This window comes from Chiroxiphia lanceolata, chromosome 1, assembly GCF_009829145.1.
Source record: "Chiroxiphia lanceolata isolate bChiLan1 chromosome 1, bChiLan1.pri, whole genome shotgun sequence".
Taxonomy (NCBI): Eukaryota; Metazoa; Chordata; class Aves; order Passeriformes; family Pipridae; genus Chiroxiphia; species Chiroxiphia lanceolata.
Genome location: NC_045637.1, coordinates 43,697,210 through 43,713,621, shown reverse-complemented (window position 1 = coordinate 43,713,621; position 16,412 = coordinate 43,697,210). Strand labels below are relative to the sequence as shown.

The window sequence follows — 16,412 nt, the reverse complement described above, 5'->3', positions numbered from 1 at the left end:
AAAAAAAAAAGAGGGAAATATAAGACATATCTAATCAAAATAATTAAAGAGCAGTATATTTTTGCTTAGATTTGGACACTTACCTATAAGTAGGATTACTAATATGTCTGTAATGTAATAACCAAGCAGCAAAGGCTTCTGCCAGACTTCCACACCAACAGCACTGGTAAGCAGATATGCTGCTATTAATACCTATAGAAGAGGTATTAATAAATAAAAATAAATAAAAGATAACGTATATTCAGTCCTGTACTTCTAAAGGCACAGAATTTCACTTATCATCTTGATAAAAATGCAAAAGCAAAAAAATTATGCAGAATTATTTAAAAATGTATGAAATACAGTAAGCAAGCAACTTCCCTCTAATACATGCATCTAACTTACCTTTTCAAAATACCTAAGTTCTAAATCCCTTCTAAATGCCATGTCTCCCCACTACACATGCACTTTCTTGGGTTTGGATACAGATTTCGGAATTAGCAACGGGGTTATTTTTGCAGCTCAGCCCCCTGATCATATCAGAATAACTGAGAGGGGAGAAAAACTCCTAAGCTCACCTGAAAGAATTATAAAAATCACTTAAATGTGAAGAAATAAAAAGAAGGAGAGGGAGCTGAAGTATTCCCTGATTTTTAATTTGTTTGACAGATAACATCATTATAGGAGACAAAAAGAAACACACAGTCAGATGTCACTAGGAGTGAAAGGACGCATACATGAGACTCACAAGTCACTTGCTGAAGTGCCACCAGTTTCAGAAGAGACGTAAATAGTTTCTGCTCTCTCTTCAGAGTTAATTTTGTGACCCAGCTGAGGTCAGAAATCTTAATGCAGCCAAAACCCTATAGCTCCTACAGCAATACCTCTCTCATGCACCTGTAGCAGCATCGCCTACAGCTCATGGCACAAACTGATAAAGTTTTACCATTTCAGATGTGTAACATGCAAACGCAGCACTCAGTGTGATGCAGTGATTCCCAAACCCTTGTGCCCTTCACCCCACCTCCCCAAGGGACCCTGCTTTTCCTTGAAACCCATTTCCTTGCTTATCCCAGGCCACCCACCCCCTGCAGCCCCTTCTGCTGCCAGCACCCAGCTAGCAGGACTGCTGCCCTGCTCTTTCTCTAGGTTGTTCTGTTCTTAGCTGTTCATTTTTCCCCTAGGGCCCATAAGAGGCTGTATGTTTCATGCTACACTTCAGCTCTAAATTAAAATGACAATGTTAATTATAATGCCATTTAGAAAACTGCATATTCATCTATTTATTCCTGGCTAACATTTAGTAACCTTTATATTTTCCATTCAATAATGCCTCTTACTCTGGGATGACAAACATTTTTCAGCTTTACTTGTATTATAGATTTTACTACGTATTATTTAGTTTTTTAAATACTTACTTTTTACTATGTTATGTGTTTTTTTCATTTTAACTTCAACAAATACATTTCCAGTCTTTTATTAAATTAAATGCTTTAACTTTAGGATACACTGAAAATCTCTTTTTTAAATAACAGGCTGCTTAAGATCACAGATTAATAGCAGAACACTGCTGGCACTTAAACTCCCTATTACATGTGGATAACACTATATTTGACTTCACTCACATCTCTATATCTAAATTCTTGCCCTATCAGTATGTAGCTCTTTAAGAGTTTTTGCCTGGATGTTTGAATTTGCCTGTGCAAGAACAAGCAGCACAACAGATCTGCGACAGAGAAGAGGAGGCGCTAGTGAGTGTTACATCTTGAGCCACTGAAGACAGTGAGTCAAATTTTGGTCTAAATGAAGGACATGCATAATGGGTTTTGCAATCCACTACATCAGAGCTAACATTTGGCTTTCTGAAAAAATTGTATTATATTATCCGTAAGACATGATGGATGGAATCATGACCCCATCAAAGTTGATGGCAAAACTCCAACTGGCTTTGATGGAGACTGAATTTACCCTCGCATGTTGAATCCTGAACAGACTATTTTGGCAAGTGATAAAAAAGGAACATCAGTATTATCCATTATTACAGTCAATACTTTTGGCAGGGCAGCCATGAGCATCACTGTCAGATGTCAGCACACATCCAGGAACAGGAGTGTGGATGCAGTGAGCTCTCTCAGGGAATGCCCTGCCCTGGGATTTGGTGATGTGCCACTCGCAGACTGAGTCTGCCTCATTTAACAGATGTAGTATATGAAAAAACACTCTTTGGCTTCAAATTCTTGGTGTGTTGCTTTTTAAGGACTCGTCACTTTGACTTCACTGAGGCAGTCTCAAAGACCTCCTTTAGAAAGATGGAAGGATGCAAAATTGGCTGTGTCTTTCAATCTAAGCTATATTAGCAAAAAAGTAAGATTGTCACAATTATTGGCTAAAGCTAAGTATGTTAATCAGCTGTATAAACTGCTTTTGAAGGCACTGTTGATAAAAAAAATAAATAAATAAAAATCAATGTAAAGCAGTGTCCCTAAGTGCAACTGAATAATTCTTCTTAAGATGACTAAGTTTTTTACTTATCTCTCTGCCATCAATCAGCTTTAGTACTTTTCAGATATAAATGTAGTCATTAGCAAGTAAAAATAATTGCAGTCTTTTGTAAATTGAGAAGTCCAAATTAAGTAACACAAGTGAGGACTACATAGCAAGGTAGTGCCAGACATATACAATCTTGGATTTAAACTCACTGCAGCATCTGACCAGGAACATTTTTGGCTTGCCAAGGCCTTACCTGTGAGGATGAGGAGTACTTATGCTGAGAAAACTCTGGAAATACAAGGTGTTAATTTGTAGGCCTTTTGATATGGCTAGCAGCGGGACAGTTGGCTTCTGAGCAGACTCCCTATCTTGTCACAATTTTATAATACACAATAACATAGACACCTTTCCTCCCCTCTGTAAAATCAGAACAGTTCTTTGATGTGGCACTGGGAAAATTCTATATAATCATAAGGCATTATAACCCCTCAAAGTCTTCTAATTTCTAGTCTTTTAACTGTTCTCTAAAGTATTTAATTTTTTTAAATCACCATCTCTTACATGTCTTTCCAATACTACAGGTGTAAGTTTTGTGGCCACAATATTCTAGATCGTGTATGTACATACGTTTTTTTTCTCCTACATGATTTACCACTTGCACAGGCACATTTAGTATGCTGTGTGATATTCTACACAGTGGGAAACAAAATCAAACATTCTCTCATATTTTTTAAAAAATGTGGATATGCTTTTAAATTCTTTATGATTCCACAAAAAAATGGCATTAATTTTACTGTAATATTCAGTTTCACTAGCATATTGCTATAGCATTAATTGTTCATGTATTGAAATATTTTCCATTAACATAGTGCTCAAACTGAACATCTTGAAAGCAAAGACATTTAAAATACAAGGTTATTTTTTTCTTCTCAAAATAAATGTGACACTTGCCTAAAAGAGCATGAATGATTATCTACAAGTGATGTCAGTAGGAGTTAGCTTTAACACGATGTGCAATTTTTCCATTCTAATTTTTTCTCAGTCTTTTTTCTTTCAATAAATAGTTGAAGGTCGAAAATTTAGCCTATAAAAAGTTTTTCTTAAAAAGATCACTTTGCATTTAGACACGATAGGTAAGCAGCTAAAGGCACATGGAAGATTAATTAACCAAGAAAGGTTTGCACAGAATCTTAATCAAGTGGTTCAGAATGAAGCAATCAACTGCTGCATAAAGAGCCTGTGCACAGCGGGATCTTCTGTTTAAATTTCACATGGGTACACCACGAGGTTTCCCTCAGATAACTGAGTACTGAGATCAGTTTCCAGCCACGTCTGGAAGCAGCATGAAGCAGACACCATGGTCTGGACAGAACTGCTTCCACACTGCTATCCGTTCTGTCACTTCCACAGTTTCAGTGTGCTCCTACCTTTGGAACCAAATAATAATAATAATATTTTATCACAAGTAAGACTATGCTTTCTACAGACACTTCAAATTTGAAAAACTGTGAAAATGAATATCTTTTTAACTAAAATTAAATTGTGAATCCTAGTAATGTGACCAAAGAACAAGACATTTGTGTCTTTATTTTGCTTTTTAATAGACAACTTTTTTTGCCTCTCAGAAAAGGTAGAAATTTTTTCAAGATGTGATGTGCACTTGTATTGCTTGGGATTTCTCTGCCAGTTCCTAAAACGCTGGCTGCCACAGTACATCCCAAGAATAGGTCATATGAAACATATTTCAGCATGAGTTTGGAAAAAGCTTGTCAAAAAAACCCCGGGTATAGGGCATCCAAACAAAAAGCCTTCCCCTGCTTTGACTCAAAGGAAGAAGGAAAGGAAGTTCTACAATGTTTCAGTTGCTGTCTGCATCACGGATTCCATTTATTCAGAGTTCCAAGGCAGCCAGAGTGTTCTCCCTGAGACTAGGTGGTACTGTCCAAAGTCCTCTGGCAGAAGCAGCTGTGAAAGCATCTTAAACTGAAAACCTGGAGCTCATGGTCCAAGCACCCATCCCTTCAGGCATAACCCTACATATACAGGATTTCTGGTCATCCTCTCCTTACAAGGCAAAGGCTGGGTCAGAGAGAGCTGCCTGTTGCCTTTCACATTTTGCTACTTGTGCTGCTTTTGAGCTTGGCCTCAGAGCTGGGGAGAGGGAGAGGAAGGAGAGCGGAATCATCTGAGTCACTCCAGCTCTCATGCAGCTTTTCTTTGCACTTTTAAACTTTTATTTAAGAATATAAAGGCCACTTCCTGTTACACTTAAGGCAGCACCAACGGAAGCAGAAGTATCATTACATCATATTAAGGAAAAATGAGTATTTTGTTCCCCTTCTATGAACTCACTGCAGTGGCTTAGGAAAAGCAACAGCAGGATTAGGGGAGTATTTCATTAGGGGAATATTAAATTTTTCATGAGCAAAATAGATTTTTTTTTTTTAAAATCAGGAGGATGTCTGTGAAAATTAACATATGGCAAGAAACCTGAAGTTTTAATTTCCCAGGGAAGTTTTGCCCTTTTTTTGTCCAAGAAACTTAATTTGCAGATATTAACTTTTTTTAGTTGGGCTTGTGACAAAACCAAAAGTCTTTGTCTTCACAAGATGTATCCAAGAAAATTTCTCACAGATTATAGCAGAGGTTTATTTTTCAGCCTTTTCTTCAGACCATAATTCTTGGGGTTTCCAATAGGTGTGCTTACTCAAAGGTGTATGAATATTGTCTGGAGGCTATGGTACAGAGGCTCTTCTCCCTGCATCTTTTTCTGCTCACTCAGGAGCCAGCATGAGATAGCTCCTTGTGCTGGAGAGAGGCAAGAGGGTGAGAGTTTTCCCTGCTGCAGATGCCTCCTCCTTGATTCTGGATCAAAAAACGTAACAGTGCTCTGACCAAGCATCTCTCAGACACATTACAGCCAGTTTTCAAGTTTACAAACCACAGCCTCCTGTAAATGGCTGTCTGCTGTAATCAAGGCTAATTGGAGTGCCAATTACAGCCCAGAGAGAGTAATTGGGTTACCAGTTGTGATGAGTCATCAAGTCACAGAAAAATGTGATCTGCATAAGTCCCACAAATTTCTCTATTCATAATGAGGTATTTTTTCATGAGGAATAGCAGCTCTTTTTATACCACATTTAAGTCAGAGCATGTGAGTGGGCTGTCTGTGTTTATATAGAGTGGAGCTGACTCAGCAGCAGTGTCCTGGGAGCCACATGCCAGTTCAGTTTTCATTAAGGTCAACAGTTATCTATTTGCACACTTACACTAACTACTCTTATTTCTTGAGTTTTGGGGTGATAATGAAGCCCAAAGTTCCTGGCTACCATCAAATTTAAAAGCAGAAGCAGGGGACTAGACCACCCCAGTGTCTGACATGCCAATGCAATAGCAGCACCACATTGTCAGTGAAATTAATGAAGACAGAATAGAGAGGCACATTCCTGCAGCAATCCAGCTAGGAATGCCATGGAGGAAATTGTGAACCAAGCACTGGGAATCAGTCTGAAAGCAGCCTGCGAGTGCTTCCACACTCTCTGCCTCTAAATGTGACTGTGGGAATATCTGGCAGAGAAGCAGTGGGGAAAAAAAAAGCAAGGGGAGCATTACCTTTCTTACTTATCATCAGCCATTTCCTATTGTCCCAAGTATCTTCTCCACTAAGTAACTGGAGACGAAGAGCTACCTTTAATAGTGCACACATCATACAAAATTTGCTGAATTGGTTTGCAAAACAAGAGCAATTTTTTAGGAGAGTTATGATCTTTTACTAGAGTAGTTAGTACAGCTGGGAAAAAAATACATTATGTAGTTTCTAGTGCGAGTGAAATGTAATTTGGACTAATAGAAAAATACTACCTCGACCTACAAATTCTATTTTGTCTTTGTTCATAGGCAATCACAACTACAAAAGCTATTTTTTACAGATGGGAAAACTGACATACAGAGATTTCAATAGTACAGTCTTCCACCACTGTTGACGACTGTGCTAAATAGCATCAAAAAAAATTCTGACAGTTACAGGCTTATCACTTTGACCATAGCCAAATCATCACAGAAGTTACTAGAAAGCAAGTGTGCAGGACAGCAATGCAGCATCAGAGGGAAACAGGAAATAGCACTTGTTAGCACCTTGCATCCCAGTTAATCAAAGCAGTTTACAAACTTTACTGATATCCAGCCTCACCACAAATCTGTCAGGCAGGGAAATGTTATTAGCATTATTCCCCAGATGGAAAAGCAGTGCCAGGGGCATAGGTCACTACCAGCACTGACATAGTTAACGATACTTCTCTGCCACTTGATACCCATTCCCATATTTAAACACTAATAGGGGTCGGATGCTGAAGCAATCCAGCAGAGCTTTCTAAACATTCACATATACACCAATCATCTGACCAACAAGTGAAATTGGTTTGAACATAGCTATTTCTCTCCTGCTGGAAACACTTCACCAAGAAGCCTTATACAGATATGGCTAAAACTTGCAGACCAGCTGGCTGCCTAATGTTTTAATCCTGAGCCAGCTTCTTCTCCCAGAACCTATTTTGTAGAGGATGACACAGATGCACCACAGCTGGACCACCATCTCTGAGTTGTTCTCAAACCACTGGATTCTGATTATGTTTACAGCAACACATCTGCAGCCATTAATTCAAATACTATATTTCCATTAAAACACATATTTGAGTATTTGTCAGACTTCTTTTCAATTATGTATATTTGGCTGTACCTTTCATCTCATGCCTGTGACAGGAAGCTCAGAAGACTGTGACTGTGCTCTTCAGTCTGCAAGAGCTTGGCTATGTAAGAAACAAATAAGCCAGCCCAGAAATTCAGTGCTGGGCCCTTGGAAGTGCGCCAAACTTGTTACTCCTACTACTTATTTGTGTACTGTGGACACCACTCACCGTGGTGGCCTGGGCATGTTTCTGAAGAGGTCCACCTCAAGGTAGGGCTGTAAGCCAGTCAAGAACTCAGCTGGGGCTGACTGTGGGCTGATACATAATTCATGTTACTGAATGTCATTCCCTACGACTTTTTGACATCCATTATATGACTGACTTTTTTTCAAGGGTAGAATTCACTTTACAACAGTTAATGTTCTCTGTATAGTTACAATGTTGTTTCCATCACCACACTTGTTGTAAAACAGGGTAGAATTGAGAAGGTCTAGCAGTGTATAACTGCATAATTACTATTAGTAGATACTACTTGGACTACTTCACATCATGTCTCAGAACCCAGTGTTGGGGGGGAAATTGCTTACGGCTTCAGATAGCAAAATAATTTTTGTTAACACCACAAATCAAATGCAGTTAAATGACATTCTCATAGGCACTATCTGGCTGCTAGGCTTGCTGCAAGTCTTTTTTCTCCTGAAAGGCAATGAATCTCTGATGCTGACAATTTGCTCAAGAGCACCCCTTCACTGCAAATGCAGGAAATATTTCTGAATTACTTCCAGGGTTATGCAATTTTACATATTTCGAGGTCTCAGCCAAATATATTTGCCTTGAGCACTATTTTTCTATTTCTTTAATATTATGAAAACAATTACATATTTAAAAGAATAAAACCAAAACAGAAATGATAAATACTTACCACTTGGCTTATATCATATCCCCAAGGAAGAAAAAGAACTCCTGTGTTATATTTCTCCCAGTGTGAACACATGAAGTTAAACAAGACAATGCTTAAATATATATACATTGTATATACAGAAACTCCAGTCTTCCCATTGTCACAGGAACAGACAGAAAAAAAGGAAAGCACAAAAATGGAGGTAGCCCAGCTATCCAGTCCATGGTCGAATAGTTCTCCCAGAGGAGTACTGGACTGAGTCCTTCGAGCATGTTTCCCATCTATGGAGTCTAGAAGGATTGGGAAAGAAAAAGAAATGAAAATTTAGAGCACAACAAAAGGAGTAACTTTCTTCACATACACTGCACTACTGCCATATATAATGTATGAGAAAATCACACTGATGACTGAAGCACAACAACCTCCTCAATACCAACGTTTAGGATTGCTCATAAAATACTTGTTTCAGTTATCAAGCAATTTTTCTGTCCTTACCTCAGCTCTGAAGCTTTAATGCCACCTGTCTTATGAGCTTTAGAAAGACAGTCATAATTACTTGCCCCCAGTGGTCTTGAAACACTTTAATGTCAGTCCCTGCAATCAGTTTCAAGTGCTGAAAAGTGTCCATAGGGCTTCTCACCCATCCATTGGTGTTGGGCACCCTCTGAGCCTTCACACCACTTGTGAGGTAGACTGGGGACATTGTTTAGTGGTGGACTTGGCAGTGCTGGGTTAATGGTTGGACTTAGTAATCTTCAAGGTCTTTTGCAAAATGTATTATTATATGAATCTAAAAATACATTATAGTTAAGGAGTATTACACATTGATTGATCACTTTTAATACTTGAGTGCTTGAAAGATGGTCCAATACTGCACTGGATCTCACTCTGAAGATGCAGTTGGACAATATGGTTTGAGTTGATCTGATAATTCACTGCTGTTGAACAGGGAGACCTGCAGCCTGTTCAGCTGGTGGAAAGAGAGTAAACATTATGTTTTGTTCTGTGTCACCAATACATTTGGTGTTATGAATAGTACAAAAACCAAGGGAGCTAGCACAAGAGAGAGGTGGTGAATGCAGACAGGAGGAAGGGGATCTAGTGGTTATAACCTTTCTTAGTTGTGTTGTCAAACCATACCTTTAGCCTCTTCTCTGTTGTGCTGCTGAAAAATATTTTCCTCTTAAAGTTAAACGTAAAGACGCAGAATGAATCTCTTAGGAAAAAGCACGCAGAACAAACCTTACAGATTACTTACTATTGTCTTGAATCTCAAAATAAAATGGAGAGTTTTTTTCTTTTTAATGTTACTTGGAAGGTAAAGCAGTTATTAGCTATTGATAGCATTAATAACGCAAAACTGACTAGAGATACTCAGCAGAGTGAGACCAAAGACTCCACAGCTGCTATAGATCATATGCTACTTACTTCACCAGATTATTTGTCATTACTCTCAGTTTTGTTTAATGTAAATACACTTTAGGGACCTAAACTGAGAAAACATGGGATTTCATTTTGTAGTTTTTAGACTGTCTCTCTATTGTAATACCTAAACAGCTGCGAGATATCCTCCACTCAAATACAAATCTCTTGAGACAGTTCTCACAACTCTAAAATTAAATATCTCAAAGAGGATTTCAAATATAGCTTGCCCCTTTCTAGAGACACTTTCTTGCTCTATTAACATTACCACTGAATTTTCAACATCTTACTGAAATGTGCAGAAAGAAAACTATATATAAGCTTGAGGTTAATTGAATGGTGTTACTATAACTGTAGAAATTCTTCCATCCAGTAAAGAATATTTCTGAAATTTAACTAGCAAATAAGTATATTATCAACCCTAAACAGTTTATGGTCTTTTATAGTTCAAGAATACCTATCCAAAATAAGAGAGAATTCATTTACACAAGTAATACTTTTAAAAATGAGAAGATTTTTCTGTTCATAAATTATTTTAAGTTGTCACAAAAGTGACATTAGGTAGTAAAATATGTACATCACAGAGAAAAAGTGGTTTTCATTTTGCAAGAACTTTAGTTTTATTAAAAAGAGGCTTACAATGGTGTCATAAAATACAGTATTTCTAATTATAATGGGCATGGAGAAAAACACAGGGACTATATGACACATAGATAAAATAAGATTTCAAAAATCTTTAACCAGATTTTCCATGTAGTTTCATTACCTTTTTAAGAGATTGAAAATATTTTGTTTTAAGTTTCAGTTTAAAATTGTTCATGCCAACACTGGTGTGGATTCAATAGCGGACATACACTGTCCCACACTTCCATTGCTTTAGAATTCTTGTATTATGATTTTGTCTCATAAAGGTTAATAAATATTCAGTTTTATTGAATTTTATATAACTTTTAAAGAGTGGAATTTAAAATAACAGCAAAGAGCAGTCCATTTTATGGAAAGGGAAAGATACCAAACCACCTTAAAAAAGGGGGCGGGGGGAAAGAACAGCATTTGGAGAGAGAAACTGTGTCATTAAAAAGAAGCTGAGAGAGATTACAGCTGCATATTTGGTTAGTTATTATGGCTCTCTGCAGTCTTCCAAAGGGAAAACTTTGGCCATGAAGAATTAAATCTGAGACTAAATATTTCATGAAGTGGCTTGGACAGCAGACATAAAAATCTACATATACATTAGTTCATTATAGCTTTGACTGTCAACATCATATTCCTTGCCTTCCAAGTATTAGGAACTAGAGGCGTCACTGGCAAATACCATCTACATTAAGAATCTTGGAAGCTGAACTTCCAATGAGCTTTCTGGGGTGTCATACAGTAACAACTCCAATATGTAATTCCTATTTATGAAACAATAGCCATTTCATTAAATTCTATACAATTACACAAAAATAGTTTTCACAAAGAAACTGCTGCTTCTGATAATTATTATAGAGAGCTAGGGAAATCTGACTGGTAGTCAGCTTCAAGGGACAGTTGTCCCATTGCTTTTTATGGCGCAAATACAAAGAAATTCTGGAAAAAAATAATTTTGGCATGATCTCACCAATTTAATAGAAATGCCAAGGCATTTACAATGCAGAGGGAGATTTCTCCACAAGGGGATACCCCCAGATCAATCAAGATGGCTCTATACACGAGTCTGATTCCAAAAGTGGTCAGCACCTTTGCACAGCACTGCAGCATACTAATCTATAACACATCCATATGTAGCCTCAGGGTCTCAAGTATGGCACACAAATATATGGCTACACTCTGCAATGGCCTTACAAGAAACAGCTCCAAGGAGAGTATACATTTAGAATCACAGAATAGAATCATTAAGGTTGGAAAAGAATTCCAGGATCAAGTCAACTTTTGACCAAACACTACAAGGTCAACTAAACCACATCACTATATGCTGCATCCAGGAATTTCTTGAACACTTCCAGGGATGGTTACTCCACCACCTCGCTGGGCAATCCATTCCAGTGCTTAACAATCCTTTCAGGGAAAAATTTCTTTCTCGTGTCCAACCTGAACCTCCTCTGGTGCAGCTTGAGACGATTTCCTCTTTTCCTGTCACTGGTTGCCTGGGAGAAGAGGTTGACCCCCATCTGGCTCCTTTCAGGTAGTTGTACAGCCTGAGCCTCCTCTTCTCCAGACTAAACAATCCCACAGCTCCCTCAGCCACTCCTCACAGGACTTGTGCTCCAGCTCTGTTGCCCTTCTCTGGACTCATACCAGCAGCTCAATCTCTTTCTTGTAGTGAGCAGCCCAGAGCTGGACACAGTACTCAGAGGTGCGGCCTCACCAGTGCTGAGTACAGGGAGAAAATCACTTCCCTTGTCCTGCTGGCTACACTATTGCTGATACAAGTCAGGATGCCATTGGCCATCTCAGCCACCTGGGCATACTGCTGGCTCATGTTCAGCTGCTGTCAACCAGCACCCCAAGGTCCTTTTTCACTAAACAGCTTTCCAGCCACTTTTCCCCAGGCCTGTAGTGCTGTGTGGGGTTGTTGTGACCCAAGTGCAGGACCCAGCACTTGGCCTTGTTAAACCTCATACCACTGCCCTCAGCCCATTGATCCAGCCTGTCCAGACCCCTGTGCAGAGCCTTCCTGCCCTCCAGCAGATCAATACTCCCACCCAACTTGATGTCATCTGCAAACTGACTGAGGTTGTACTTGATCCCTTCATCCAGATTCTGGATAAAGACATTAGACAAGATTGGCCCCAATACTGATCCCTGAGGAACACCACTGGTGACTGGCTGCCAACTGGATGTAACTCCATTCACCATCACTCTCTGGGCTCAGGCATCTGGACAGTGCACCTGAGGAGTGCACCTGTCCAAGCCACAGAGTGCCAACTTCTCCAGAAAAATGTTGTGGGAGCCAATATCAAAGGCTTTACTGAATTCCAGGTAGAAAACATCCTCAGCCTTTCCCTAATCCACTAGGTTGGTCATCTGGTCACAAAAAGAGATCAGCTTGGTCAAGTAGGACTTACCCTTCCTAAAGCCATGGTGGCTGGGCTTGAGCCCCTGGTTGTCCTGTATGTGTTAAGAGATGGCACTAAGATGATCTGCTCCATGACCTTCCCTGGCTCTGAGAACAGACTGACAGACCTGTAGTTTGCCAGATCCTCCTTCTGACACTCCTTGCAGATGGCCACCACATTGGCTCACCTCCAGTCTTCCGGGACCTTCCTCATTAAGCATGATAAATGATGGAGAATGTCTTGGTGAGCTCTTCCACTGGCTCCCTCAGCACCCTCAGGTGGATCCCATCTGAACCCATAGACTTCTGAGTGTCTAAGTGGCACAGCAGCTCGCTAACTACTTCCTCCTGGATTGCAGGGGGTCTATTCTGCTCCCCATCCCTATCTACCAGGTCAGGGGACTGGCTGCCCTGAGGATAACCAGTCTTTCTGTTAAAGACTGAGGCACCAAGTACCTCAGCCTTTTCCTCACCCTTGGTTACAGTGCTTCCCTTCACATCCAGTGAAGGATGGAGATTTTCCTTGGCCCTCTTTTTGTTATTAGAGCATTTATAAAAACATCTTGTATTATCTCTCACAGCCATGGCCACATTGAGATCTAGCTGAGCTTTCATCTTTCTAATCTCTCTAAATGACCTAATGACATCCTTGTACTCTTCCTGACTTGCCTGCCCCTTCTTCCTAAGGTCATAAACTCTATTTTTGAGTTCCAGAAAAAGCTCCCTATTCAGCCAGGCCAGTCTTCTTACCCGACAGCTCATCTTTCAGCACCCAGGGATGGTCTGCTGCTGTATCTCTAAGATTTCCTTCTTAAGGTATGGCCAGCCTTCCTGGACCCCTTTTACACTGCACTTTGCAGTCTACATAAATATACTACCTTGGGGCCTCCCAAAAATTAACTCTGTTGCACCATATTGCAGAGAGACTAGTTCAGAATGAGATAGGTTTGGAAGAGAAAGCAAAAACACCATGCTATTGTGGATCTCACTCCCAGATCTGCATCAGTTCAGGTTTATGTCTTCACACCACTGCACAGCAAGGTGCAATATACCCAAAAATACAGTCATGGCATGGTACAAAATAGTAAAAATGGAATACGAAATTGAGGTGTAGGTGTTGCAGGAGAAAAACAGCAAGAGGAAAGAACAAAATCATACTTCATCTCCATAAGAAGCTCAGCCCTGTCATCACACATATCATCACCATTTCTCCTGACATACACCATAAGCACTGAAGTACCTAACAGTTTCCTTTTTCTCTGCTTTGCCCTTTTTTTTTCATTTGTCCTTGAAGCACCCTCTGGTAATGCTGGCATCGAGAAGTTCTCAGAATGTCAACATCAAGGAACAAAGGATTTTTATGAAATCAAAGAGCAATGACTGCTATGAAGACAGGCTGAGAGACTTGGGGCTGTACAGCCTTGGGAAGAGAAAGCTTCCAGGGAGACCTCAGAGCTACCTTCCAGTGCCTAAAGGGGGTCCTACAAGAGAGCTGGAGTGGGATTTTTTTTACATGGGCATGGATGACAGGACAAAGGTAAATGGGTTCAACAGAAAGAGGGTAGGTTTAGATTAAACATTAGAAGAAATTCTTTACAGTGAAGGTGGTTAGACACTGGATCAGATTGCCCAAGCAGTTGTGGATGTCCCCTGCCTGGAAGTGTTCACAGCCAGGTTGGATGGGGCTTTGAGCAACCTGGTCTAGTGGAAAGTGTCCTGCCCATGGCAGAGGGAAGGAAATAGATGGTCTTTAAGGTCCCTTCCAATCCCAACCATTCTATGCTTCTTTGAGTGCTGTTACATAATGATTTCCACTGTTCCTCTAAAATAATTTGAACTTCACAGAGGGGTAAGAGCCTCATCATCAACCTCTAATATATAATTTCATACACTGTTCAAGGTTTTCTTCAGTCTTATAAATTTTGTTTGTATGTGTGTTTGGTTGTTTGTTTGGTTTTTTTTTTAATCTAAGAGAACTGTTTTGGAAAGAGATCAGTAATTTATCCACAGTGCCTCTTCATCTCAGAATCCACACTAGCGAATTTGAAGATAAAACTATACAAAGACATAAGATGTGTAAATTATTTCACTGTACTTTACCTAAAGCATAAGCACAAAAAGTGGTAAAAGCACTGAAGAGCCACACCCAGGTGGGAACAAGTCCAGGACTGCTACCTGAAAGAAATGGGGTAGTAAGTCAGTGTGAACAGTGGTTAACATCAAGAAATCCATCAATATGCATATGTATAAAAACAAGTTGCCACTGACTAACCGACTGCATCAAACAGATTGAAATACTTGGTTTTGACCTTTAGGCATCACTGAGCTCTACTGAAGACATATTGAGCAGGCTTAAATGTGTTTACACTGTAGAGGACAGAAGATAAGGGTTTTTTGGTCCTGAAATTACTCTCCTATTGCACAAAACAATGACAGTAACGAGATAAAAATTTTCACAGGTCACAGGAAGACTATCTGTCGACAAATTAGTTAATTTTTATGTAATATCTAGAAGCAAAAAAAAAGTAGTTTTCAAGCATGATTATTAGTGCCAACTTGGGGTTTATGTAGTACTTTTACCATACAGATCTGAACAGGAAGTTGTTGTCCTCAGGTTAGGACAAATATTAGCACCTTTTTTTTTTCCCTTGAGAAAAAGGAAAAGAAAGTTGAATTGGACAGAGCCCAGAGTTCTGTTCTTGCTCTGCTGATAGCATTAACCCAAGGTTATTGTTGCTCTTTTAAAGAAATCAATCCTTTTTCCAAAGACTGTTCTATTTAACTTAAACGTCATCCAGTAAGTACTACACTAGCACTAAACAACTGTAAATGCCTCTCAGATTTCTGGCATTTGGCACCTAACACAGGGAATTCGTGCATACAGAGGTGTGTCCTTGCCTGAATGATGCCAGGAGTTGCCAGCACCTAAAGCAGTGCCTTGACTACCCTTCTCAATGCCTCATTTTGCCATTCTGAAAGAAAAGATGGCAATTCCTGACTCCTAGCTGCAAATCTGCAAACTGTAGAATGAAAACCAGCTGTCCAGGAAATTAAGTCTTTATTTCTGATCCTAGGTATGGGATTGATATATGATACTCAAAAGGTTTTGTTAGGTTGCATGAATGTTTTCAATCAATTGAGAACGATGGCACTGTTCTCATGTGAAATCGAGAAGAGGCTTGCAAGCTACACATATAGGCCTCAACTCCAACAGACTTAATCACCATTTCAAATATCTTCAAGTTCCATGGATATCTACTGGGAATTTGTCAAGATAACATCATCCCATTAAAAAGATTTGTTCTGGATGCTCTTTTATTACAGAACTTAATATTAGCTGCATTGATAAAAAACCCCAAGTGTTTAAGAATGAGGCCACACAATATATAGCAAGCTGGCCCTGAAACATAATGCTCATACAGGATTACTTTTGAACTAAAACTGCTAACTCTGCCTCTAGAATTATTACCATAAATGTACAAACAGCCCACACCAAAGGGTACCTCTCGAATCTAAACACAGGCATTAAAAAATTAAAGACAGAGAAACATAGTTGTTTCAGGAAATAAAACTGTTGCTTCACTAGAATTGCCCAATTTAAAGAAAACTAAAGTTTTTATATATTTTTATATATACTATAGTTTTACATATTAAACACCTTACAGAGATGCTTACTACTTTTTGTAGGCTCCAACAGCTGGTTTGAGAAGCCCAGAACTAAACATGCCTACACTCAGGAGCAATCAGTCAAAAGCTTTGACTTGGTCTACCACGAAGAGCAAATACAGACTCAGACTCAGAGAGTCTCAATTTGAAGCAACATCTATTTAGAAACTATGTCTTCTTTGTCTAGAAGCAGTTTTGAATTGGAGGTGTGTGTATAGTAATGAAAGAG

The 16,412-nt window shown here is 39.3% G+C and overlaps 1 protein-coding gene across 2 annotated transcripts in view; it reads right to left on the bottom strand.

Moving 5' to 3' along the window:
* Window positions 1-16,412, bottom strand: part of LOC116780610 (ethanolaminephosphotransferase 1-like) — a 58,617-nt gene that overhangs the window by 22,208 nt on the left and 19,997 nt on the right. For both annotated transcript variants that reach the window (XM_032675817.1, XM_032675823.1), the window contains exons 4-6: window positions 14,618-14,692; window positions 8,077-8,345; window positions 84-192 (exon numbers count right to left, since the gene is read on the bottom strand). In XM_032675817.1, the coding sequence (XP_032531708.1) occupies window positions 84-192; window positions 8,077-8,345; window positions 14,618-14,692 (453 nt within the window). The remainder of the gene's footprint in view (window positions 1-83; window positions 193-8,076; window positions 8,346-14,617; window positions 14,693-16,412) is intronic.